Here is a 26,656-nt window from a genome sequence, read left to right on the forward strand (position 1 = left end):
CCACTAGAATGAGCCTATGCATAAAGTGTGATAACCATTATGTGAAAAGATAACATCTTGCCTATCTTGCAAAAGGGAACAAAACATATGGAGAAAAGGCATGGCATGGATTTGAGTGTTTGTGACCATTCATGTCATTGAATGCATAATGATATGATAGTGATAATATTCCCTTCAAGCTACACTAAGAGTGTTACAGGTCTATTTGGGCACATCACTCCCATCATTCAAATCAATACTATTAAGGCTCATAAAACCCGAATTTAGTTTCTACATGCCGAAGAAAAGTCATCACATGGAATGCCATCATTCTTTAGAGCTTCTTGGCCAGAAGACCTCCTAAAATGACTCCTTAAGGGACCAACGTATCCTTGGTCAGGGGTATATTCTCTACACAACACTTACGCCCATTCAAGCCTACTCTACAAAGAACCTAGGCCCACTTTGACCTATGTTGGGCAAGATTGAGTGAAATATTCATAGGGCTTTGGGAATATTCCTTTATTCTAGATCATTCTAGAAGATTCCCACCTCTTATCCTCTCCTATGAGCTCGGATTTGGATAGGGAATTAATAAAACAATCTCCTACCCTCTCATCCCTTCCTCCATGGAAACTAAATCCCAAATTCAAAATCCATTCAATGCCCAATTTATGACAAAACCACCTCCATTTCCCTATAAATTGAGAACTCATCATACTGATCAGGGGCTAGACATTGAGAATTTGTAAGGAGATACTATTGGTGTGAGGTTTGAGATTGTAAGGAAGTATTGTTATGCTGTCAGAGTGTTGTGATTTTGGTGTGATGAAGGATGGAACTCAAGCTGGATGAGTGACATGGGATCAAACTTCTTGGTTGTAATTCTTCCTTCTACTTAATAAAGTTGTTTACACCTTTTCCCGTATTCTTGTATTTATGCATGATGATTATATGTGTAAATGCTTTAGATTCCATTTTCCTATCGTAGATAGATCTCTTGCTTTGATTGGTTTTTGTCCTCTGTTTATGATTGCAGGTAATTATCAAGCGGATACAGTTCGAGAAGGAGCGACGAGAGCTATTCAAAGGAGACAAATGGAAGAGAAAGATACCAAGTAGGTCTCTCATATAGAAAAAGGTTAAACTCTTTAAACCTGTTGTTCTAGGTGTAGCTACCCTCCTAGCGAAATTGTATTTATCCGTAGATGAAAAATTCCACATAACATATTGGCGACTCTATTTTGGAATGAACATCATTCCGGGTAGTTTATCCTCATCATAATACACCCTAGTAGACTTTACTTGCTATCATTGATCTTATTTAACTCTTTTTGAAGTGTTTTTGGTAAAAAAAAAGTGAGGTTAGATGTCGTTTGATTGGCCTCTCTGGCACCAGCATGGGCTTGGTGAGGGGAGTGTGCTCTACAGGGCACGCTTGGCTTAGAGATAGTGCTTTGCAATGCAGTTACTCCCACTTTGACCTGCAGTGATCCTCCTTAACCTTAAAATCCCATCTTTGGCTTCGATTTTTCCAAATTTTCTTCTGAAGTTGTTTGTTTAAAGATCAATGTTTTCTATGGTTTTGAAATCAACTTATATCTCTTCTCCTAGCCCTACTTTGACCTTGATTGTTTAGTGTTTCTTAATATTTTTTTTTATCATTATCAATTCATTATCAAATTTAGTTTATAGTCGATTAGTCTTTTCTGAAAAGAAAGTTTCATAAAGTCTTCATTTCTTTCAAAAAGTAACTGTTGTAAAGTCTTCGTTCTTGCAAAAATATTGATTGATTGTATGTGCATTAGTTTCCCTTTGTTCATATAAACACTAAAGGGACTAAAAAGAAAAACTTGCAATTTTCATATTGTAGTTTGTGAATGGTTGATAGGAATAGTTAGGGAAATTTCATTAGGTGTGCTCTTTGCTCTTTGTCAAAGATCTGATTGCTCTATCCCTATTAGCTAAGGTTTTCATTGTTCAAATTGAATGAAAAGAATGCTTATCATATGAATTTCATTCTAGGAATTACAAACATACATCACGTGTTGAACCTTGAAAGGAAAATTCTTAAGAACATCAACTTAAAAGTCATCTCAATTAACCTAATGGAGCATTGTAACTTAATGCATAACATTTAGAGGTCTAGGCTAGAGATGTGTTCCTACGTCGTTAAACATAGCAGCTATCACTAACTTGTCTGTGATACATTCCAAGTGTGATACCTCATTCCTTGTACGTAAGTATATCGTAGCTTGTCCATGTACCTTCGGGTATATAGGGCAGTGTTACAGTATGTAAAGTATAAAGGAATGCTCTCATTGTACGGTTTCACATTAGATAGAGATAACACGGATTGGGCCTCCACGTACTTTCGGGTATATACGGGAGCACTACATTAGGTTTCTATACATCCTTAGGTAACCAAGTCGACCACCTTTTACACCGTGATAAACCGAACACAACATTTGGGGATATTGTGTGCATGTATGTTAAGTCCTTGGTTTATTGAGGCATTATATTGCAATTCATAGTTTCCTGGTAATCATTTTGCCTAGATTATCCTTTTTTTGTTTTGTTATGTTATTTTGATTAAAATAAAATTAATTAACCATGAATAACATCATCCATGCTCACTCCTTATTTGATCTTAGTTTGAGACATATGGTTACAACTCCTTAGTTGATCTTAGGTTGAGACATATGGTGACAACTCCGGAGTCCACTGATCTAGGAATTCCTTCTAATGGGAATCGTAGTCCTTTTCCTCCTTTCGAATATATTGGTTATCATTATATGGCTGCATTGTCCCTTCCTGGATTTACCATTGGCTTACGAGTATGGTTGTTTTCAACCTACTTTGTTCAAAATGTCATGATTTCTATGCAATAGAGTACTCCTCCAACTGGATAAAATCAACCTTTGGTTGACTCTTTGCCTTCTTCGTCGGTTGTTTCTTCCTCCCCTTCTTCCTCTTCTCCTGGTGAAATTATTGACACTAGTAACCTGGTGGCTAAGAAGAAGAAGAAAGGGAAGAAGGAAAAGAAGAAAAAAATTCAGCAGGGGGCAACCAAGGAACTATTTCTTTGAATGCAGTTTCTGATGAGAAATCGTCGGATAAGCCTCAAAAAGTTCGATATCCATGCAAAATTTGTACGGGAGACCATCTTCTTTGAAATTCTCCTGATATTCCTTAGACCTTAGACGAATGGTCTTCTCATTCACATTGTCCTGTTTCATCAACTTCTAGAGATCATGCTGGTGACACACCATCAACTAGTGGTGGTAAAGTTTACGGAAAGAAGGGTAAAGTTAAGTTTCCCTGTAGGTTAGGGAATCATCCCATTCACCATTGTCCCTATCTGGATGAAGCCAAAATGTGTTGGATAACCATCCTACTTCTCCACAACAACTTTCAACTGGTTACAAGAGACTCTCCCTTAATCCTTCACTAGTTGATAAAGTTAGTGACCCAAATCAACCGTTGGTGAAACCCACTCTATATGAATGTGAATCCCGTGAGTCTATACCTGACCAATCATAGGTCGAGGAAATATTTGACACTTTCTCATAGTCGCAATAGCTCAAGCTTTCTGCACCACACTGGCCACATACAAGCTCCGTGTTCTAACAACGGCTCTTGTAAACAGAAACCCAACCACGGTCAAGATTCAATAGCTCTCTCCTCCTTTCGTGGCTGGAACAAGAAAATCACATTTGACTGTATCTTCTCCACGCAGCAGCTTTAGTCAATTCGCCCTTCACCAGAGCCTTCACCTCTTAAATGGGCTTCCACAACAAACTGGGTCGCACCACACTATACTTCGTCAATTCACCCTTCACCAGAGCCTTCACCTCTTAAATGGGCTTCCACAACAAACTCGGTCTCACTGCACTATACTTCGGTCCACGACTCTCCAACACCGAGGCTCTCTAATCAACGCCAATAGCAGGGCTCACTACCCACAACTATTCTTTAAGCCACACTAGATCCTTCACGATCGCTCTCTCCACCAGCAACACGTTGTTCTTTGTTCACACAGAAGACACAACGGAAATCCTCAGCTCTGTCCTCTCAACAACACTGTAGCCCACACAGGTGAGCTCTTCGTCAAACAGTTTTCACAACACACATCACCAAACCAGTCTTCACAGCTTAATGTCCTCCACCACTCTGGACAGGGGCGCGCCTACCTCGTTACGGTTTACAAAGCATAGCAGTGTCTCCAACAAAGCGTCGACCAATTACATAGGGCTTACACTACACCACTTGGCTTACAGATAAACTCAGCTCACAGCCAGCGTTCTCCTCCGTCTCACTTGCCGAAACACACAGCCGCACTCAGCACTCCTCAGCGGCAGCGGCGCTCACACTCTTAATGCCGAAACCCTCGGCTCTGATACCATGTTAAGATCAAAGGAGCACAACATATTAACACAACACAGAAACACAAGAATTAGAACTGAACAACTTGCTTCATTCACAGATTAAACAAGTATATATACAAGCTGGGGAAGTTTCGGGAAATGGGTTCAGTTGGTGGCTTCCTGGAGAAGCTTCCCTGTTTTCAACGGTTTCTAGAATCAGCATTAAATCGCTGTTGAGCATTTGTGGCAGGTAGTTGGAATTAATTAGTTTCTTCCAACAGGTACTTCTTGCGTTTTACTGTTTGGTTTTCCGTGCTGGATCTGCTGATTAATATTATTGATAGTCTTTTCTGGATCACCTTGTGTTGTGGCAAGGGCTAACGAGCCATATATTGTGTATTAAATGCTGGGCCAGCGATGTATGTCAAGAAGATGTATGTGCCCCCATGACTTATGTCGTATATCCATGGGAGTGGACTCCGGCGACCACCTTGTGTTTCCGGTGAGGAGCGCGGGACCGACCAACAATTCAGGAAAGTCCATCATTCGTACTTCATCATTTCAAGCATTCAATGCCACCTCCTCCTTTACCATTTCAAACCTCCTCGGTTTTGGATTTCAAACTGGCATTGGCGCGCATATTACCATTTCAAACCTCCTTGTTTTCGATTTCAAACTGGCATGGGCGGGCATATTTTATTTTTAAATGAATTGAGATCTTAAACGATTTCAATCTGGGCAATAGCATTCAATTTTTTTTGTTATGCCCCACTATTGTATCCACTCTCTGAGAACAGCAACCAACGAAGCACAAACAACCTCCCCAGAACCGTCACCTTGAGGGAATAACAAAAGGGACATCTTCATCACGGGGAGGAGATGACTTGAAATCCTTGGCAAGATCTGTCGTATCAAATTCGAGTTGAAAAGAGCGGTGGATGCCGCCTTGCCCAACCACATATCCAGACTGCATCTTTCCGTATCCACCGTGCTTTCAGCCGCATCCAATGTTCCCTTCAAAATCTCATAAGAATCCCGTTCACAGATTTGAGAAAAAATTCAGTTCGTCGTCAAGCAGGTCTGTTACGGTGTTCCTCTCTCTATTTCTATTCCTACTGCATCAAAGCATTTTGGATTGAAGTAATATGGCAAGATTTATAATTTTCTCATCCTCGACTTGCCCATGGCTCTTCCCCTTTTTACAGTTGATATACCAATTGTAATTAAGAAATACTTATGGCATGATATGCAACGTTATTTCATTAACCAGTAACACTACACGACCAAATGGAACTCAATTAAAGTAACAAGTTATTCCATACCTGTTATGATGCAGACGCGCTCAAGTTAAATACTTGTAAGAATCAGTGGGCACAGTAAGTCGTATAATTTTATCACAATAATGAATTTCAACTGCCAATTTCGTGCAATAGTTTTTATATCTCAGTCATTTTTATGGTATTGCTTCAAACACAATCTACCAATTTCTGCAATAGTTTTTATATCTCAGTCATTTCTATGGTATTGCTTCAAACACACAAATGAGGTTTGAAGTTTTATATTTACCTCTCTTGTATTTTCCTTTTCCTTCTCCACTCAGATTATTTGAATGATTCGTCCCTTCATTGCAAATTCCATAGATTATAAGTAGAAAAGGGGGAATATTGAAAAGCTTACGGTAGTTGCAATATTGGAAAACTCTTTTTGGAAAGAATTTGATGTAAAACACTAGAGTAATTGAACTTGACATGCGATACGGGATATTTTGACAGTCAAATAGGGCTTTTGCATTGAGTTGAGAATATATTTGTGAATAAGTTGAATTATTTTTTATGCGGGTACATATATTCTAAATGATTATCATTTTATTATTTTTAAATTTATTTTATTTTCAAATATATTTTATTGTTAAATAAAAAATAAAAATAATTATTTAAAAGTTACATTTTTAAAAATTATATTAAAATTAATACGAGTTTAATAAAATTATGTTATTTATATAAATTAAATAATATTAATTTATAATAAACATCACAACATTATCATATTGTTAAAATTTTAAAAATCATGAAAATTAACTAAATTTTAATTTTATTTAAAATAATAAAATAATTATTAATGATAAAAAAATTCGTATATAAATTAAATTTATATTTCTTTAAAAGAAAATGTAACAAAATTTTTAACTTGGAGATTTTTTTACTTTATATCATAAAATTCTTAATACCATAGTTTATTTATACATCATGCTCAAAAGACTATAATTCATTTAATTAAAAGGGCAAAAAAGACATAGTAATGAGAATAAATCTCAGCCTTTTAATTTTTGCATGCTATTAAGAATATTCTGTGGCGGTTCAATCCCAACAATTGATAACTAAATTAAAATTCTGAAAAAGCCTATTCCAAAATAGACAAATAGACATGCTTATTAACATAATTATATACAAGGGTTTACACTTACTTTATGACGCATCTAATATTAATATTGTTAAAATAAAAAATAGAAAATAATTAAACTTTAATTTTAATATTATTATTATTATCATATGATTTAGACATGCATTTAAAGAAATTGGTAAAGAAATATGTAATAAGATTCTTACTTATAGAGATTTATTTCCACTTTGCATGGAGATTTCTAATATGGAAATAGGTTTTGTTACAATGATAGTGGCAAATACCATGGTTTACTAATACCACATATCTAAAAAAAAAAGCTATAACACACTCATGATATGCAAGGAGTGAGGACACCATCTCCAATAACCATGGAGGTACCAAGAAGCGCCAGCATGAGTAAAATCGTCTTAGCTGCATTACTTTTTTCTAAAACTTCTTTTATCTTCAAAGCCCTTTTGAGCTGTCTACTGGGTGTAGCAAGCTTATATGTTGAAAGCTCTCTGTCCTCTGCTTGTTGCTTCGCTGTAACGTTCACCTTTGCATGGCGGCATATCAGGGAATAAAGTGCAAACGTCCCACCTGACATCGACTAATTTTAATCCATCTTCACAATATCTTATATACATAGAGACCAAAAGGTAAGAAATACTTGGAATCATTGGACACATAATTTATTCACTCACTCTTTTGCCCCTTCTCAAATATCTTTTCATTGTGCTTTGGGTATGTGTCCAATGATTCCAAGTATTTCTTACCTTTTGGTCTCTATGTATATAAGATATTGTGAAGATGGATTAAAATTATGAGAGACAGAGCACCAAGAATATCATCTGGATGACGGATTCCATCTGTAAAAGTGCTAGAAAACACATAAAGGGGAGAAGTCCCTATGTCCCCATAAACCACCCCAATACTCTGAAATGCCAGGTGCAAAATGGCGCTCATTGTGATCAGATTCTGCAAAGAAAAAGGAAAAAAACACAATAATCAACACTCAGATTAAACGAAGTATCACAGTTAACTTCTATGGTTTGACCTAACATTAATTTCAATACGGTGCAACCTTACTAGATTATAAAATTCAGAAACCTATGAAACAACAATGGTAAATAAACTAAACGTTTCAACAACTATATATTCCATGAATCCTGTGCTAAGGAACGTTTCAATTCTTTTGTACCCAGGTTTTCACAAGTTCAATCTCACTGTGAAGCAAACTTTATAGAAATCATACAAATCACAGCCAGCCCCAATTAGAGCATAAAAACGTCCTATACAGTCCTAATTAGCTGAAGTTCAGAGCTCCCGCCTTATATTACAATATGAAAACCATTATTAATACTAACCGAGCCATGATTAGCCATTCCTGAAACTTTAACGGACTCCAAGTCTAAGGAATCAATCCGCCTGAGCGTTTTGCCTTGAGAATTGGCCTGCGGATTGTTTCTTTCTTCGTTCGAAGCTCCAACCATCTCCTCTTTTTCCATGGAGGCCATCTGTTGTGGCTTCATGTTTTCTTCTTCGATTATTTATGAAACATTAAAAAGGAAGGAAAGCCCTAATAAGATATTATAAGGACCCTATCCATGGAATCAATTGACTCATCTCTCATTTTAAATGGATACCTATTAGAAATTTCAAAGTGATTCAACCAGGATAAAAGTGCAACTCATACAATGCTTTGCACATTTTCTGTGCCACTTCCAAAAATTATTTCCCCATATGCACCTAATCCATCTCGAATAAATCCTGAAGCAGCCCCATAAAATGCATTATTGAATGGATTTGGTGCTGTGTTCGATGGTGGTCTCTGCATGCCAGGCTGTCCTCCGAGGTCTTCATACATGACTTTGGGTACCTGTAACAATCAACCAGGTAGAATAAAGTTAAAAAAACCACGTTACAACCCATAGTTGAAAACTGTCCTCAAATAGAGATGAGATAGCCAGAACTCCACTTCTATGGAGAAAATACAGAGTAGAATTGGATCTGACTCCTTTTGATAACTGCCTAGCTGGAAAAAATTCCATGGTTTACTTTATTGGTAAATTTCAGTTTATAAATGTTAGAATGAGGAAACATGTATGCATACATGTAGAGGATAAGAGGAAGTTATGCACATTACATCAAATTCATTATTGAATGGATTTGGTGTTGTGTTCGATGGTGGTCTCTGCATGCTAGGCTGTCCTCCGAGGTCTTCATACATGACTTTGGGTACCTGTAACAATCAACCAGGTAGAATAAAGTTAAAAAAACCACGTTACAACCCATAGTTGAAAACTGTCCTCAAATAGAGATGAGATAGCCAGAACTCCACTTCTATGGAGAAAATACAGAGTAGAATTGGATCTGACTCCTTTTGATAACTGGCTAGCTGGAAAATATTCCATGGTTTACTTTATTGGTAAATTTCAGTTTATAAATGTTAAAATGAGGAAACATGTATGCATACATGTAGAGGCTAAGAGGAAGTTATGCACATTACATAATGTACTCTTTCTTCTCCTTGTGAGGGATTTTTGTCGCGTCTGTTTATTTTTTTTTATTATTAGTGATAAAAATTGTCATTGCCCATTGCTAAATCATAGAACAGTCTTCTGCTCTTTCTTCTCTCTGTTGTTCCATTGTTCCAATGATGTGCATTTTTTTTTATCATTATAAGGAATTTATATCTTACTATTTTGCTTCATGTATATCTTATATCTCACCTACTCTTTCTTATAATTGTAAGGAAGTTATTTCTTACCATAATTTATACCAATCTCTTGTTTCGCTTCTTCTATCATATTTTGTTGTACTTGATTGTTATTAGGAGAGGCACAAGTCGTGATAGGGAGGAAGCTATGCACATGTAATTTTCCAAGGGACTTTCTGGTGCTTAAAAATTAAATTGCCACATATCTCCGCTGGTTTGTCATGAGCGTATTAGCTGTTAATTTGTCAATGTTTAGTTTCATGGCACTTTTAATGAGAATTATCGAGTAGACAATTTTGCATCAAGTACCCTTCTCTTCTTTCAAGAAACAAATATGTAGCTTCACCCAACCAGCTTTATACATACATGCACACACAGCTAGAACAGGTATAATGATGATGGTTCCCTAGCTAGGATCAACTCCACTGCATTACTGGCATGTACATAATTAACGTTTAACTCATCATTGCTACCGAATTATACCTAAATTTATTGCTAGGTCAACTGATCCCATGCAAATGCCAATATTATCCCTTGTTGGGTAAGCCATGTGCAACACCATTGGCGTATCACTGCTACCTATGGAGTTCATGATTGCGTTCAAAATAGGTATATGATGCCAGCCTCCCTAAAGTGAATATGGTAAAGTGTCAACATACAGAGTTTACCTCTGAAATTTGGAAGGCAGGGACTGTAACACCTGCTGTGTCAGCCCTATTGTTAAGCACTCACCCCTAAATTCCTCTGTGGTGAACACGTCTCCCACATGAACATCTGCTGGTTTCCAAGGAGAACACAGTCCGTAGTAGGGGCAAGTTCTCATGATCTATCTATTTATTGGGCTGAGGCTCCTCCCTATTTCTCTTCAACATATGTCATTCTACTCTGAATTCTGCATGTGTGGTGCGTAAGAAACTGACATACTAACAATACCAGTAGACAAAACATGGTGTGAGCACACAATTTTAGAGCAAATTTTGATTGTGCACACCTAAGGATAGGTAGGAGGTGAGGTCATTCAAAGCCCTTCCTTTCAGGTCATGAAATTACATGGGTTAGTAAGGCTAAAATTATATTGAAACTGCCCACATTCTTTCCCCTTTCACATCATACTCCATTTCCCTCTTTTTAACTTTGTACAAAAAGAAAATGGGAATTGAATTACTCCTCTTTTCCAGATCGCTGCATTTAGGTGGGTTGGTCAGGCTGCAAATAAATAGAAACTGCCCATGATAGTCCGCAATCGGGCCACTGTTATGTGACTGATGGAATCTGATTGTTGTTATGGTCTGGCCGCTGTTTTCAGGGTCATGTTTCTCACAAGAGGGAGGAGCCAGATAGCTCTTATTACAAACATGAGCTTGGCCCCAGAAAGTCCTTCTATATGCCTGGGCTGAAGGAATTTGTGAACTTTCACACTCAATAGCTATACATGGTGTTTGAATAGTGTGTTCACTATATGCAATGCCTGCTATTCAACATCCCTAAAATGTGGAGAAATGCACAAGCACAGTGAGTACACCCGAATATAGCATATTAAAGAAAAAAAATTGTGCATTGTTCACAGGATACTTATTATTACAAAGCCATATGGAGTCCAGTCAGCCTTTTAGAAGGGTCTGCAAAGGATAAATTAAGTGAGTGAAATACATGGCAAATGCCTCGATTGAACCACATCTCTTAATGTGTAGGATCAGTATTATGATTGGCTGAGAAATGTTCCTATTTCATTGATGTTTTGCCGGTAATGTAAGACTACAAGCATTTTTGAGCCGCTTGAGGTGCTTCTAAATTCCAACAATATGTAGCTTGTCCCTGAATCAAATAACAAGCATTTTGTTAACGTGGATTACCTTGGGTGGTTAATATCAGAGGTTATTCTCCTCCCCGTGTAGGTTGTGCCCTTATTATTGTTTCACCATCAACAGTTAGCCTTCTTAGATTAGATTCCGCATTCATGTCACATCTTCTTTGACTAGAATTCTGTATTGTGGTGAAATTGATGAATTGCAGGTACTCCTATCACGGGAAAAAGAAACCTCTTGTTCTATTATGGAGACAACCTTGACACCGAATGCCATTCCTCTATTGCTGAATGGTTGCACCGAGATTCAACCACTACTTCAGATAATCGATGTAGGTTCTGTTACCTCATTGAAAACAACATCCTCGCACTTCCACATAACTCTATCTGATGGAAAACATCAACATAAGACTTTGCTACCATCCGCATATGGCCCACAAGTTGTCTCTAGAGACATCCAAATTGGCTCAATAATTCTGCTCAAAAAAGCAGCTTGCACAGTGCTGCAAAACTCCTTGTAAGGCCCACCATTTGAAATCACCCTCTTTTACTTTTTCCCGCCTAGCCGTTTTTTGCATCAAAAGAAGGAAAATGGAATCTTTATTAATTCATTTCTTACTTGTTTACATAAGGTCCATCCGAGTCGTTGAGCTTGAAGTTGCGCAGCACTCAGCAGCGTTGATGAAGGACACATCGACGCTGCAACATGCACAGGCGGGTTCAGCCGAAATTACCTCTTCGTCAGCTGAAGATACCTTGCCCTCTGTAGTTACTCCACCAACTACGGCAACAACTCCAACAATTCCATTCACGGCACTCAACCCTTACCGAAAATATTGGTCTATCCAAGGTAGAGCATCTGCAAAGACATCATTGAAGGCATACAACAATGTGCGAGGCTCAGGAAAAGTTTTCGGATTTGACCTTATCAACCGTGATAAGGAAGAGATCCACCTTTCTGCATTTGCTGAACTGGCCGAATCTCTTTACAATCTAATTCAGGTTGGGCAACTATACATTGTATCAAATGGCACAGTAAGAGAAGCAAATCCAAACTACAACCACCTTAAGAACAAATGGGAGATTTACTTGTCTGCTACTTCCACTATCAATCCATGTCCTACAGATGATCCAATGTTTCCCTACCAGAGCTTTCACTTCAAGAATATTGCTGAAGTAAAAAGTGCAACTCCAAATACAAATGTGGATGTCATCGGTGTTGTTACCTCCACGTCACCTACATCAACAATTCGACGAAAAGATGGAAGTGAAACATTAAGGAAAACACTCATACTAAAGGAAAAGTCGAGTTTTAGCATTGATGTAACATTATGGGGAGACGACTGTGACTATATAGGACAACATCTTTCTGAATTCTACTCTTTCGACAACCCACCAATTCTTGCAATCAAAGGAGGCCGCGTGTCTGAATTTAATGGCACCACAATAGGGACGATACCAACGAGCACTCTCACAATAAATCCACAGGTTCAAGAAACTCACCAATTACATGCATGGTTCCGTGAAACCGGCTATAGCTCTTCTTCTCCATCTTTGAGTAGAAACTATGGTGTTGCTTCGAGACGTGCCCTGCCACGAAAGACGCTTCATGAAATTGCTGGCATGCAACCCTCTGATAAAGCAATCTGGGTTTCAGTTCGAGCAACAATTACTGCTCTTCATATGGATGACTTCTACTTTCTAGCATGTCCACTAGATTTCAATGGAAAACAATGCATGAAGAAGGTTGTGGAGCATCCTAACAATCTTTGGCATTGTACAAAATGTAACGGTGACTTCCTAAAATGTGACAATCGTTACAAACTTAAAATTGAGCTACATGACCACACCGGTAATCTACAGAACGTCACAATTTTCAATGATGCAGGGAACGAGCTCATGGGCATCACGGCAAAAGACCTGTTCCTACTTTCTATCGAACCAACTGATCTACAGGAAATTTGTGGCCGGAATTCAGGGCACCGCTTCCAGCTAACACTTTCCATTAAAACAGATTACTTCAACAGTGTTCAACGCTTGCAACCAATACTGATCAATTCAGAAGAAATTCAATATGCCTCTGCAAGCAAGGAAGCACTCACCGACATTCAAGCACTGTCCGCTTCAAAACGAACTATTGTTCGCCGCCTTTGAACTTCTTCTTAGGGCTTCATCTACCACGCCTGTTTGTACATAAACAAACATTTCCACACATCTAACTGTCTCATCTTTGTAAATTACGCTATTGTAGCGGCTACAACCACCCTCCAAAATTTTGCCTATGCTTTGTTTCGGAGCCTCCCTACTAAATTCCTAGAAGCTTCCAAGAGAATTGGATCACATGATACTGCCGAGACAAGCATTAGGGATTCAATTGAACAGGTGTCAATGAACTTGTCAGTCTATGCAGACACACAGTTGTTCATAGAGAAGGACATGAAGATAACATGGTAGGAAATTAAGGATATCTTCGCAAGCAGCTTCAAGGAAGATCTAGAAGATCGGCAGGTCTATGTCAACATCCACAAGTTAGGCTTATATAAGGTTGCATGCAGGTACCCCGCCTTCCCATGTGCGGACATCATTCACTAGATTGTCTCACACACCAATCTCGAGACGATGACATTGAATATTGCCAATGGAACACAACTTGCTACCTTTAGGATAGAAAACTACCATTATATGTATCACTTACCACAACCGGTGAACCGCATGGATGAAGTTTTCTATACCCCCAATAACAATGTGAACACTAGAGACATCCTGAAGTATTGGGTGAAAGAGTCTTCGAATCTCAGGTCCACACCCAATCAAGTTTACAAGACTAAGTCACTTAGAAAGGCCTACCAGCTCTTTATTATCTTTGCATGCTGCTTGTACGGTCAATGGAGCACAAAGACTATTGGGGCTAGTGGTTGTCAATGGTGTATGTATGGATGGAACTTTCACTTAATAATATAAATGACCCATCACATTTTCATGCATATGTCATTATTGTAGTTGGACTATTCTGGTTGCTTTAGCAATGTATATTTTTTAACTTACGCAATTGTGCATGAGCTATTTTGTATGAAATTGTATGAATCATGTTAAAGAAGTGTTGTTGGATTAACCCGCCACTTTGTTTGTGGACTATTCCACTTCCAGCTTGTCATGTCATTCCACTTGTGTGTTTCTTTCAAGTTGTGTACTATTAGAGGCTTCTAAGGGACACACTTCCTTTTTCCCTCTATGTGTTAGAACCCCCCATCCATCTCACTTGACTCACTATACAAAATCTGGACATATACAGAATATGACTTATTTATATGTGTGGCCTCTGTATATTCACATATGTATGGAAGTGTGCATATATGGAAGATGGTCTCCATATACGCACAACCTCTATATATGCACATAGTAAAGGAAACATGCACATAGAGAAGATGGTTTCCATATATGCACAACTTCTATATATGCACATAGATATGGAAACCATCTCTCGTATATGCATGCTTCCATATCTATGTGCATATACAAAATATGGCTTCCATATATGTGCATATTATGTATATGTACATACATACATACATACATATATATATATATATATGGAAGAGGGAATATACAGAAAATAGCTTCTGTATATGCACAACTTATGTATATACACATATATATGGAAACGTTCATTTATGGAATACACCTTCTGTTTAATTGCAACTTTTGTATATGCACAACTTTATATTTTGACATAGATGTTGAACCATGCATATATGGAAGCTGACTTCCATATCTATGTGCATATACAGAAGTTTCACATATACGAAAGCAATATTTCATATATGCATAATTCCATATCTATGTTATAGAAGATACACATATACCGAAGGCATATACTGAAGTTGTGCATATACGGAAGCTATCTTCCGTATATGCATGCTTCCATATATATATACAAAATTTGTACATATACATAAGGTGACTTCTTTATATGTGTGGCTTATGTATATGCACATATGTATGGAAGTGTGCATACATGGAAGATGACCTCCATATATGCACGACCTCTATATATGCACAACATAGATGACCTCCATACCTATGTGCATATATAAAAGTTATGCATATACGAAAGCCATATTCTGTATATAATTGCTTCCATATCTATGTGCATATATAGAGGTTGTGCATATATGAAGACCATATTCCATATATGCACACTTCCATACATATGTGCATATACAAAAGCCACACATATAAAAAAGGCATCTTATGTATGTGTGCAAATTTTGTATACACACACACACACATATGGAAGCATGCATATATGGAAGATAGCTTCCGTATATATAGTATATGGCTTATGTATATATGTATCTTCTATAACATAGATGTGGAAGTGTGCATATATGAAAGATTGCTTCCGTATATGTAAAACTTCTATATATGCACATATATATGGAAGTCATCTTCCGTACATGCATGCTTCCATATCTATGTGGATGTTTAGAAGTTGTGCATATACGGAAGCCATATTTTGTAAATGCACGCTTCCATATTTATATATATGTGTTTATATACATAAGGCAGCTTCTATATATGCACAACTTCATTATATGGCTTTTTTATATGTGAATCTTCTATAACATAGGTCTGCAAGTGTGCATATACAGAAGATGGCAACCAAAGGTGATGACACATGACACTCATTTTTTGCACTTTTAGTGTAACAAACTTGGTTAAAAATTCATGTAAAAATATATAAGACCATGGTCATGGGACACGTATTCCAAGGTGAATAGTCATAAAAATATCCTAGTGGGTGTTCAATTTGTTTATTATAGCTAAGGAAATTGTCAAAGGAAATGGCAAAGGCTTTGGAAAGGAAAAATGACATTTTTGCACTTTTATTTATGAAAATAATGGAAATTAGGAGAAAATGAAGGTGAAAGGTCACAGGTTGCATGTGAGGAGGAAAATGAAGGAAAATAATGGAAATTGAAGAAAATAGAGGCCTCATTGATAAATAGGCTTCTAAGGATCTGTTGGCAAGCTTTTTCTCAAGCTTTTGACAAGTTTTGGTGGAGCTCTATTCTATTCTCTCTCTCTCTCTCTCTCTCTCATACCCTTGGACGCTATTGTAGCGGCTACAACCACCCTCCAAAATTTTGCCTATGCTTCATTTTGGAGCCTCCCTACTAAATTCCTAGCAGCTTCCAAGAGAACTGGATCAAAGGATACTGTCGAGAGAAGCATTGGGGATGCAGTTGAAAAGGTGTCAATGAACTTATTAGTCTATTTAGACACACAGTTGTTCATACATAAAGAAATGAAGATAACATGGTAGGAAATTAAGGACATCTTCGCAGGTAGCTTCAAGGAAGATCTAGAAGATCGGTAGGTCTATGTCAACATCCACAAGTCAGACTTATATAATGTTGCATGGAGGTACCCCTCCTTCCCATGTACGGACATCATTCACTAGATTGTCTGACACACCAATCTTGAGACAATGACATTGAATATTGCCAGTGGAACACAACTTGCTACCTAATCTTGAGACAATGACATTGAATATTGCCAGTGGAACACAACTGGCTACCTTTAGGATAGAAAACTACCATCAGATGTATCATTTACCACAACCGGTGAATCACATGGATGAAGTCTTCTATACCCCCAACAACAATGTGAACACTAGAGACATCATGAAGTAGTGGGTGAAATAGTCTTCGAATTTCAGGTCGACACCGAGTCATGTTTACAAGACTAAGCCACTCAGAAAGGCCTACCAACTCTTTATCATCTTTGCATGCTGCTTGTACGGTCAATAGAGCACAGAGGCTATTGGGGCTAATGGTTGTCAATGGTGTATGTATGGATGGAACTTTCACTCAATAATATAACTTACCCATCACATTTTCATGCATATGTCATTATTGTAGTTGGACTATTCTGGTTGCTTTAGGAATGTATATTCTTTAACTTACGGATTTGTGTATGAACTATTTTATATGGAATTGTATGAATCATGTTAAAGGAGTGTTGTTGGATTAACCCGACACTTTTTTTTTGTGGATTATTCCACTTCCATATTGTCATGTCATTCCACTCATTTGTTTCTTTCAGGTTGTGTACTATTACAAACTTATAAGGGACACACTTCCTTTTTCCCTCTATGTGTTAGAACCCCCCATGCATCTCACTTGACTCACTACAAGGTCACACACTTTCTTCCAACCAAAGCTATCATACTTACCTCTACACACTACCGTGGTCAAGGCACCGCATTACCATCCATTGCTAGGACTCCCACTCCAAACAATTTTAGGTCTAGTTTGGACTTATTAAAAGGGAGATCCCCTTGATATGTTGGTGGGTCCAACACCGTCAACATACACTTAAGAGTTTTCTTGGAGCTCTCTTGATGTGGCAGTGACATGAAATACATGACATGGCAAGGGAACCAAGTGGAAAGTTTTGATTGGTTCTCAAAGTTTCCACATGACAATGTCTGAAGTCTCAGGACTCGCGCTGAGATTTGTTTTGTAGGATTTTTTTATTTTAATTTTCTCAACTAGGACTATGCCAGAACATGCAAGATTCCTATGGTGTAAGGGATGTAGGTAGTATGCACATGAGATTGAAGCCATGATCTGAATTCATAAAAAATAACAATTTGTTGACATTCCAAAAGTGGTCTTGATTTTGTGCGTAATAGGTTATTTGGTTATTTGGGCCTTCGAGTATAAAGAAAGCTAGTGTATGAAAGTTTAAGCTTGGATATAAATATAAATTAATAGGTGAACTACCTACTAAGGTAATTTTCCCTGCACTTGGTCATATGGATTCCATTAAAGCCCCTAGAACTGAAGTGTCATATGAAAGTGCATATAGGAAATTCAAATTTTTTAAAAATAATTTGTTTTTGTATTTTATGAAAAGATGTTAATGTTTTGACACTTCATTTAACTAACTCATTCACCGATGACAAGTGGTGGGCATGCATGGCCTCACTTTGCATGAGATGTTATTTATAGAGTACCCATAAAAATTTGAAGTAGTAGGAGAAAAAAATATGACAATAAGATTTTATAGATATTTTCCTATATGCACTTCCATATCTACATGTGTGGATTTTAGATATGCATGTTGTTATATTTGTGTGCAATTACAAAAGATTGAGTGAAATATTCATAGGGCTTTGGGAATATTCCTTTATTCTAGATCATTCTAGAAGATTCCCACCTCTTATCCTCTCCTATGAGCTCGGATTTGGATAGGGAATTAATAAAACAATCTCCTACCCTCTCATCCCTTCCTCCATGGAAACTAAATCCCAAATTCAAAATCCATTCAATGCCCAATTTATGACAAAACCACCTCCATTTCCCTATAAATTGAGAACTCATCATACTGATCAGGGGCTAGACATTGAGAATTTGTAAGGAGATACTATTGGTGTGAGGTTTGAGATTGTAAGGAAGTATTGTTATGCTGTCAGAGTGTTGTGATTTTGGTGTGATGAAGGATGGAACTCAAGCTGGATGAGTGACATGGGATCAAACTTCTTGGTTGTAATTCTTCCTTCTACTTAATAAAGTTGTTTACACCTTTTCCCGTATTCTTGTATTTATGCATGATGATTATATGTGTAAATGCTTTAGATTCCATTTTCCTATCGTAGATAGATCTCTTGCTTTGATTGGTTTTTGTCCTCTGTTTATGATTGCAGGTAATTATCAAGCGGATACAGTTCGAGAAGGAGCGACGAGAGCTATTCAAAGGAGACAAATGGAAGAGAAAGATACCAAGTAGGTCTCTCATATAGAAAAAGGTTAAACTCTTTAAACCTGTTGTTCTAGGTGTAGCTACCCTCCTAGCGAAATTGTATTTATCCGTAGATGAAAAATTCCACATAACATATTGGCGACTCTATTTTGGAATGAACATCATTCCGGGTAGTTTATCCTCATCATAATACACCCTAGTAGACTTTACTTGCTATCATTGATCTTATTTAACTCTTTTTGAAGTGTTTTTGGTAAAAAAAAAGTGAGGTTAGATGTCGTTTGATTGGCCTCTCTGGCACCAGCATGGGCTTGGTGAGGGGAGTGTGCTCTACAGGGCACGCTTGGCTTAGAGATAGTGCTTTGCAATGCAGTTACTCCCACTTTGACCTGCAGTGATCCTCCTTAACCTTAAAATCCCATCTTTGGCTTCGATTTTTCCAAATTTTCTTCTGAAGTTGTTTGTTTAAAGATCAATGTTTTCTATGGTTTTGAAATCAACTTATATCTCTTCTCCTAGCCCTACTTTGACCTTGATTGTTTAGTGTTTCTTAATATTTTTTTTTATCATTATCAATTCATTATCAAATTTAGTTTATAGTCGATTAGTCTTTTCTGAAAAGAAAGTTTCATAAAGTCTTCATTTCTTTCAAAAAGTAACTGTTGTAAAGTCTTCGTTCTTGCAAAAATATTGATTGATTGTATGTGCATTAGTTTCCCTTTGTTCATATAAACACTAAAGGGACTAAAAAGAAAAACTTGCAATTTTCATATTGTAGTTTGTGAATGGTTGATAGGAATAGTTAGGGAAATTTCATTAGGTGTGCTCTTTGCTCTTTGTCAAAGATCTGATTGCTCTATCCCTATTAGCTAAGGTTTTCATTGTTCAAATTGAATGAAAAGAATGCTTATCATATGAATTTCATTCTAGGAATTACAAACATACATCACGTGTTGAACCTTGAAAGGAAAATTCTTAAGAACATCAACTTAAAAGTCATCTCAATTAACCTAATGGAGCATTGTAACTTAATGCATAACATTTAGAGGTCTAGGCTAGAGATGTGTTCCTACGTCGTTAAACATAGCAGCTATCACTAACTTGTCTGTGATACATTCCAAGTGTGATACCTCATTCCTTGTACGTAAGTATATCGTAGCTTGTCCATGTACCTTCGGGTATATAGGGCAGTGTTACAGTATGTAAAGTATAAAGGAATGCTCTCATTGTACGGTTTCACATTAGATAGAGATAACACGGATTGGGCCTCCACGTACTTTCGGGTATATACGGGAGCACTACATTAGGTTTCTATACATCCTTAGGTAACCAAGTCGACCACCTTTTACACCGTGATAAACCGAACACAACATTTGGGGATATTGTGTGCATGTATGTTAAGTCCTTGGTTTATTGAGGCATTATATTGCAATTCATAGTTTCCTGGTAATCATTTTGCCTAGATTATCCTTTTTTTGTTTTGTTATGTTATTTTGATTAAAATAAAATTAATTAACCATGAATAACATCATCCATGCTCACTCCTTATTTGATCTTAGTTTGAGACATATGGTTACAACTCCTTAGTTGATCTTAGGTTGAGACATATGGTGACAACTCCGGAGTCCACTGATCTAGGAATTCCTTCTAATGGGAATCGTAGTCCTTTTCCTCCTTTCGAATATATTGGTTATCATTATATGGCTGCATTGTCCCTTCCTGGATTTACCATTGGCTTACGAGTATGGTTGTTTTCAACCTACTTTGTTCAAAATGTCATGATTTCTATGCAATAGAGTACTCCTCCAACTGGATAAAATCAACCTTTGGTTGACTCTTTGCCTTCTTCGTCGGTTGTTTCTTCCTCCCCTTCTTCCTCTTCTCCTGGTGAAATTATTGACACTAGTAACCTGGTGGCTAAGAAGAAGAAGAAAGGGAAGAAGGAAAAGAAGAAAAAAATTCAGCAGGGGGCAACCAAGGAACTATTTCTTTGAATGCAGTTTCTGATGAGAAATCGTCGGATAAGCCTCAAAAAGTTCGATATCCATGCAAAATTTGTACGGGAGACCATCTTCTTTGAAATTCTCCTGATATTCCTTAGACCTTAGACGAATGGTCTTCTCATTCACATTGTCCTGTTTCATCAACTTCTAGAGATCATGCTGGTGACACACCATCAACTAGTGGTGGTAAAGTTTACGGAAAGAAGGGTAAAGTTAAGTTTCCCTGTAGGTTAGGGAATCATCCCATTCACCATTGTCCCTATCTGGATGAAGCCAAAATGTGTTGGATAACCATCCTACTTCTCCACAACAACTTTCAACTGGTTACAAGAGACTCTCCCTTAATCCTTCACTAGTTGATAAAGTTAGTGACCCAAATCAACCGTTGGTGAAACCCACTCTATATGAATGTGAATCCCGTGAGTCTATACCTGACCAATCATAGGTCGAGGAAATATTTGACACTTTCTCATAGTCGCAATAGCTCAAGCTTTCTGCACCACACTGGCCACATACAAGCTCCGTGTTCTAACAACGGCTCTTGTAAACAGAAACCCAACCACGGTCAAGATTCAATAGCTCTCTCCTCCTTTCGTGGCTGGAACAAGAAAATCACATTTGACTGTATCTTCTCCACGCAGCAGCTTTAGTCAATTCGCCCTTCACCAGAGCCTTCACCTCTTAAATGGGCTTCCACAACAAACTGGGTCGCACCACACTATACTTCGTCAATTCACCCTTCACCAGAGCCTTCACCTCTTAAATGGGCTTCCACAACAAACTCGGTCTCACTGCACTATACTTCGGTCCACGACTCTCCAACACCGAGGCTCTCTAATCAACGCCAATAGCAGGGCTCACTACCCACAACTATTCTTTAAGCCACACTAGATCCTTCACGATCGCTCTCTCCACCAGCAACACGTTGTTCTTTGTTCACACAGAAGACACAACGGAAATCCTCAGCTCTGTCCTCTCAACAACACTGTAGCCCACACAGGTGAGCTCTTCGTCAAACAGTTTTCACAACACACATCACCAAACCAGTCTTCACAGCTTAATGTCCTCCACCACTCTGGACAGGGGCGCGCCTACCTCGTTACGGTTTACAAAGCATAGCAGTGTCTCCAACAAAGCGTCGACCAATTACATAGGGCTTACACTACACCACTTGGCTTACAGATAAACTCAGCTCACAGCCAGCGTTCTCCTCCGTCTCACTTGCCGAAACACACAGCCGCACTCAGCACTCCTCAGCGGCAGCGGCGCTCACACTCTTAATGCCGAAACCCTCGGCTCTGATACCATGTTAAGATCAAAGGAGCACAACATATTAACACAACACAGAAACACAAGAATTAGAACTGAACAACTTGCTTCATTCACAGATTAAACAAGTATATATACAAGCTGGGGAAGTTTCGGGAAATGGGTTCAGTTGGTGGCTTCCTGGAGAAGCTTCCCTGTTTTCAACGGTTTCTAGAATCAGCATTAAATCGCTGTTGAGCATTTGTGGCAGGTAGTTGGAATTAATTAGTTTCTTCCAACAGGTACTTCTTGCGTTTTACTGTTTGGTTTTCCGTGCTGGATCTGCTGATTAATATTATTGATAGTCTTTTCTGGATCACCTTGTGTTGTGGCAAGGGCTAACGAGCCATATATTGTGTATTAAATGCTGGGCCAGCGATGTATGTCAAGAAGATGTATGTGCCCCCATGACTTATGTCGTATATCCATGGGAGTGGACTCCGGCGACCACCTTGTGTTTCCGGTGAGGAGCGCGGGACCGACCAACAATTCAGGAAAGTCCATCATTCGTACTTCATCATTTCAAGCATTCAATGCCACCTCCTCCTTTACCATTTCAAACCTCCTCGGTTTTGGATTTCAAACTGGCATTGGCGCGCATATTACCATTTCAAACCTCCTTGTTTTCGATTTCAAACTGGCATGGGCGGGCATATTTTATTTTTAAATGAATTGAGATCTTAAACGATTTCAATCTGGGCAATAGCATTCAATTTTTTTTGTTATGCCCCACTATTGTATCCACTCTCTGAGAACAGCAACCAACGAAGCACAAACAACCTCCCCAGAACCGTCACCTTGAGGGAATAACAAAAGGGACATCTTCATCACGGGGAGGAGATGACTTGAAATCCTTGGCAAGATCTGTCGTATCAAATTCGAGTTGAAAAGAGCGGTGGATGCCGCCTTGCCCAACCACATATCCAGACTGCATCTTTCCGTATCCACCGTGCTTTCAGCCGCATCCAATGTTCCCTTCAAAATCTCATAAGAATCCCGTTCACAGATTTGAGAAAAAATTCAGTTCGTCGTCAAGCAGGTCTGTTACGGTGTTCCTCTCTCTATTTCTATTCCTACTGCATCAAAGCATTTTGGATTGAAGTAATATGGCAAGATTTATAATTTTCTCATCCTCGACTTGCCCATGGCTCTTCCCCTTTTTACAGTTGATATACCAATTGTAATTAAGAAATACTTATGGCATCATATGCAACGTCATTTCATTAATCAGTAACACTACACGACCAGATGGAACTTAATTAAAGTGACAAGTTATTCCATACCTGTTATGATGCAGACGCGCTCAAGTCAAATACTTGTAAGAATCAGTGGGCACAGTAAGTCGGATAATTTTATCACAATAATGGATTTCAACTACCAATTTCGTGCAATAGTTTTTATATCTCAGTCATTTTTATGGTATTGCTTCAAACACAATCTACCAATTTCTGCAATAGTTTTTATATCTCAGTCATTTCTATGGTATTGCTTCAAACACAATCCAAATGAGGTTTGAAGTTTTTATATTTACCTCTCTTATATTTTCCTTTTCCTTCTCCACTCAGATTATTTGAATGATTCGTCCCTTCATTGCAAATTCCAGAGATTATAAGTAGAAAAGGGGGAATATTGAAAAGCTTACGGTAGTTACAATATTGGAAAACTCTTTTTGGAAAGAATTTGATGTAACACTAAAGTAATTGAACTTGACATGCGATACGGGATATTTTGACAGTCAAATAGTGGCTTTCGCATTGAGTTGAGAATATATTTGTGAATAAGTTGAATTATTTTTTATGCAGGTACATATATTCTAAATGATTATCATTTTATTATTTTTAAATTTATTTTATTTTCAAATATATTTTATTGTTAAATAAAAAATAAAAATAATTATTTAAATGTTACATTTTTAAAAATTATATTAAAATTAATACGAGTTTAATAAAATTATGTTATTTATATAAATTAAATAATATTAATTTATAATAAACATCACAACATTATCATATTGTTAAAATTTTAAAAATCATGAAAATTAACTAAATTTTAATTTTATTTAAAATAATAAAATAATTATTAATGATAAAAAAATTCGTATATAAATTAAATTTATATTTCTTTAAAAGAAAATGTAACAAAATTTTTAACTTGGAGATTTTTTTACTTTATATCATAAAATTCTTAATACCATAGTTTATTTATACAACATGCTCAAAAGACTATAATTCATTTAATTAAAAGGGCAAAAAAGACATAGTTATGAGAATAAATCTCAGCCTTTTAATTTTGCATGGTATTAAGAATATTATGTGGCAGTTAAATCCCAACAATTGATAACTAAATTAAAATTCTGAAAAGCCTATTCCAAAATAGACAAATAGACATGCTTATTAACATAATTATATACAAGGGTTTACACTTACTTTATGACGCATCTAATATTAATATTGTTAAAATAAAAAATAGAAAATAATTAAACTTTAATTTTAATATTATTATTATTATCATATGATTTAGACATGCATTTAAAGAAATTGGTAAAGAAATATGTAATAAGATTCTTACTTATAGAGATTTATTTCCACTTTGCATGGAGATTTCTAATATGGAAATAGGTTTTGTTACAATGATAGTGGCAAATACCATGGTTTACTAATACCACATATCTAAAAAAAAAAGCTATAACACACTCATGATATGCAAGGAGTGAGCACACCATCTCCAATAACCATGGAGGTACCAAGAAGGGCCAGTATGAGTAAAATTGTCTTAGCTGCATTACTTTTTTCTAAAGCTTCTTTTATCTTCAAAGCTCTTTTGAGCTCTCTACTGGGTACTGCAAGCTTATATGATGAAAGCTCTCTATCCTCTGCTTGTTGCTTCGCTGTAACGTTCACCCTTGCATGGCGGCATATCAGGGAATAAAGTGCAAACGTCCCACCTGACATCGACTAATTTTAATCCATCTTGGCAATATCTTATATACATAGAGACCAAAAGGTAAGAAATAATTGGAATCATTGGACACATAATTTATTCACTCACTCTTTTGCCCCTTCTCAAATATCTTTTCATTGTGCTTTGGGTATGTGTCCAATGATTCCAAGTATTTTTTACCTTTGGTCTCTATGTATATAAGATATTGTGAAGATGGATTAAAATTATGAGAGACAGAGCACCGAGAATGTCATCTGGATGACGGATTCCATCTGTAAAAGTACTAGAAAACACATAAAGGGGAGAAGTCCCTATGTCCCCATAAACCACCCCAATACTCTGAAATGCCAGGTGCAAAATGGCGCTCATTGTGATCAGATTCTGCAAAGAAAAAGGAAAAAAACACAATAATCAACACTCAGATTAAACGAAGTATCACAGTTAACTTCTATGGTTTGACCTAACATTAATTTCAATACGGTGCAACCTTACTAGATTCTTAAATTCAGAAACCTATGAAACAACAATGGTAAATAATCTAAACGTTTCAACAACTATATATTCCATGAATCCTGTGCTAAGGAACGTTTCAATTCTTTTGTACCCAGGTTTTCACAAGTTCAATCTCACTGTGAAGCAAACTTTATAGAAATCATACAAATCACAGCCAGCCCCAATTAGAGCATAAAAACGTCCTATACAGTCCTAATTAGCTGAAGTTCAGAGCTCCCGCCTTATATTACAATATGAAAACCATTATTAATACTAACCGAGCCATGATTAGCCATTCCTGAAACTTTAACGGACTCCAAGTCTAAGGAATCAATCCGCCTGAGCGTTTTGCCTTGAGAATTGGCCTGCGGATTGTTTCTTTCTTCGTTCGAAGCTCCAACCATCTCCTCTTTTTCCATGGAGGCCATCTGTTGTGGCTTCATGTTTTCTTCTTCGATTATTTATGAAACATTAAAAAGGAAGGAAAGCCCTAATAAGATATTATAAGGACCCTATCCATGGAATCAATTGACTCATCTCTCATTTTAAATGGATACCTATTAGAAATTTCAAAGTGATTCAACCAGGATAAAAGTGCAACTCATACAATGCTTTGCACATTTTCTGTGCCACTTCCAAAAATTATTTCCCCATATGCACCTAATCCATCTCGAATAAATCCTGAAGCAGCCCCATAAAATGCATTATTGAATGGATTTGGTGCTGTGTTCGATGGTGGTCTCTGCATGCCAGGCTGTCCTCCGAGGTCTTCATACATGACTTTGGGTACCTGTAACAATCAACCAGGTAGAATAAAGTTAAAAAAACCACGTTACAACCCATAGTTGAAAACTGTCCTCAAATAGAGATGAGATAGCCAGAACTCCACTTC

The 26,656-nt window shown here is 37.3% G+C and overlaps 1 protein-coding gene and 2 pseudogenes across 1 annotated transcript; 1 reads left to right on the forward strand and 2 right to left on the reverse strand.

Annotated features, from left to right (window-relative positions):
- Positions 1 to 7,546, reverse strand: part of LOC149260228 (potassium transporter 26-like) — a 125,180-nt pseudogene extending 117,634 nt beyond the window's left edge.
- A 4,386-nt stretch (positions 7,547 to 11,932) lies between these two features.
- Positions 11,933 to 13,405, forward strand: LOC149260230 (replication protein A 70 kDa DNA-binding subunit A-like). Its single transcript, XM_089457402.1, has 2 exons — positions 11,933 to 12,959; positions 13,140 to 13,405. The coding sequence occupies exons 1-2, from the start codon at positions 11,933 to 11,935 to the stop codon at positions 13,403 to 13,405; spliced, it is 1,293 nt and encodes a 430-aa protein (XP_089313528.1).
- An 11,620-nt stretch (positions 13,406 to 25,025) lies between these two features.
- Positions 25,026 to 26,207, reverse strand: LOC149260231 (potassium transporter 1 pseudogene; annotated as a pseudogene).
- Positions 26,208 to 26,656: the final 449 nt, after the last annotated feature.

The sequence above is a fragment of the Pinus tabuliformis genome, chromosome 6 (assembly GCF_031772625.1).
Source record: "Pinus tabuliformis cultivar Carrire ecotype Pingquan chromosome 6, CPIR1, whole genome shotgun sequence".
Taxonomy (NCBI): Eukaryota; Viridiplantae; Streptophyta; class Pinopsida; order Pinales; family Pinaceae; genus Pinus; species Pinus tabuliformis.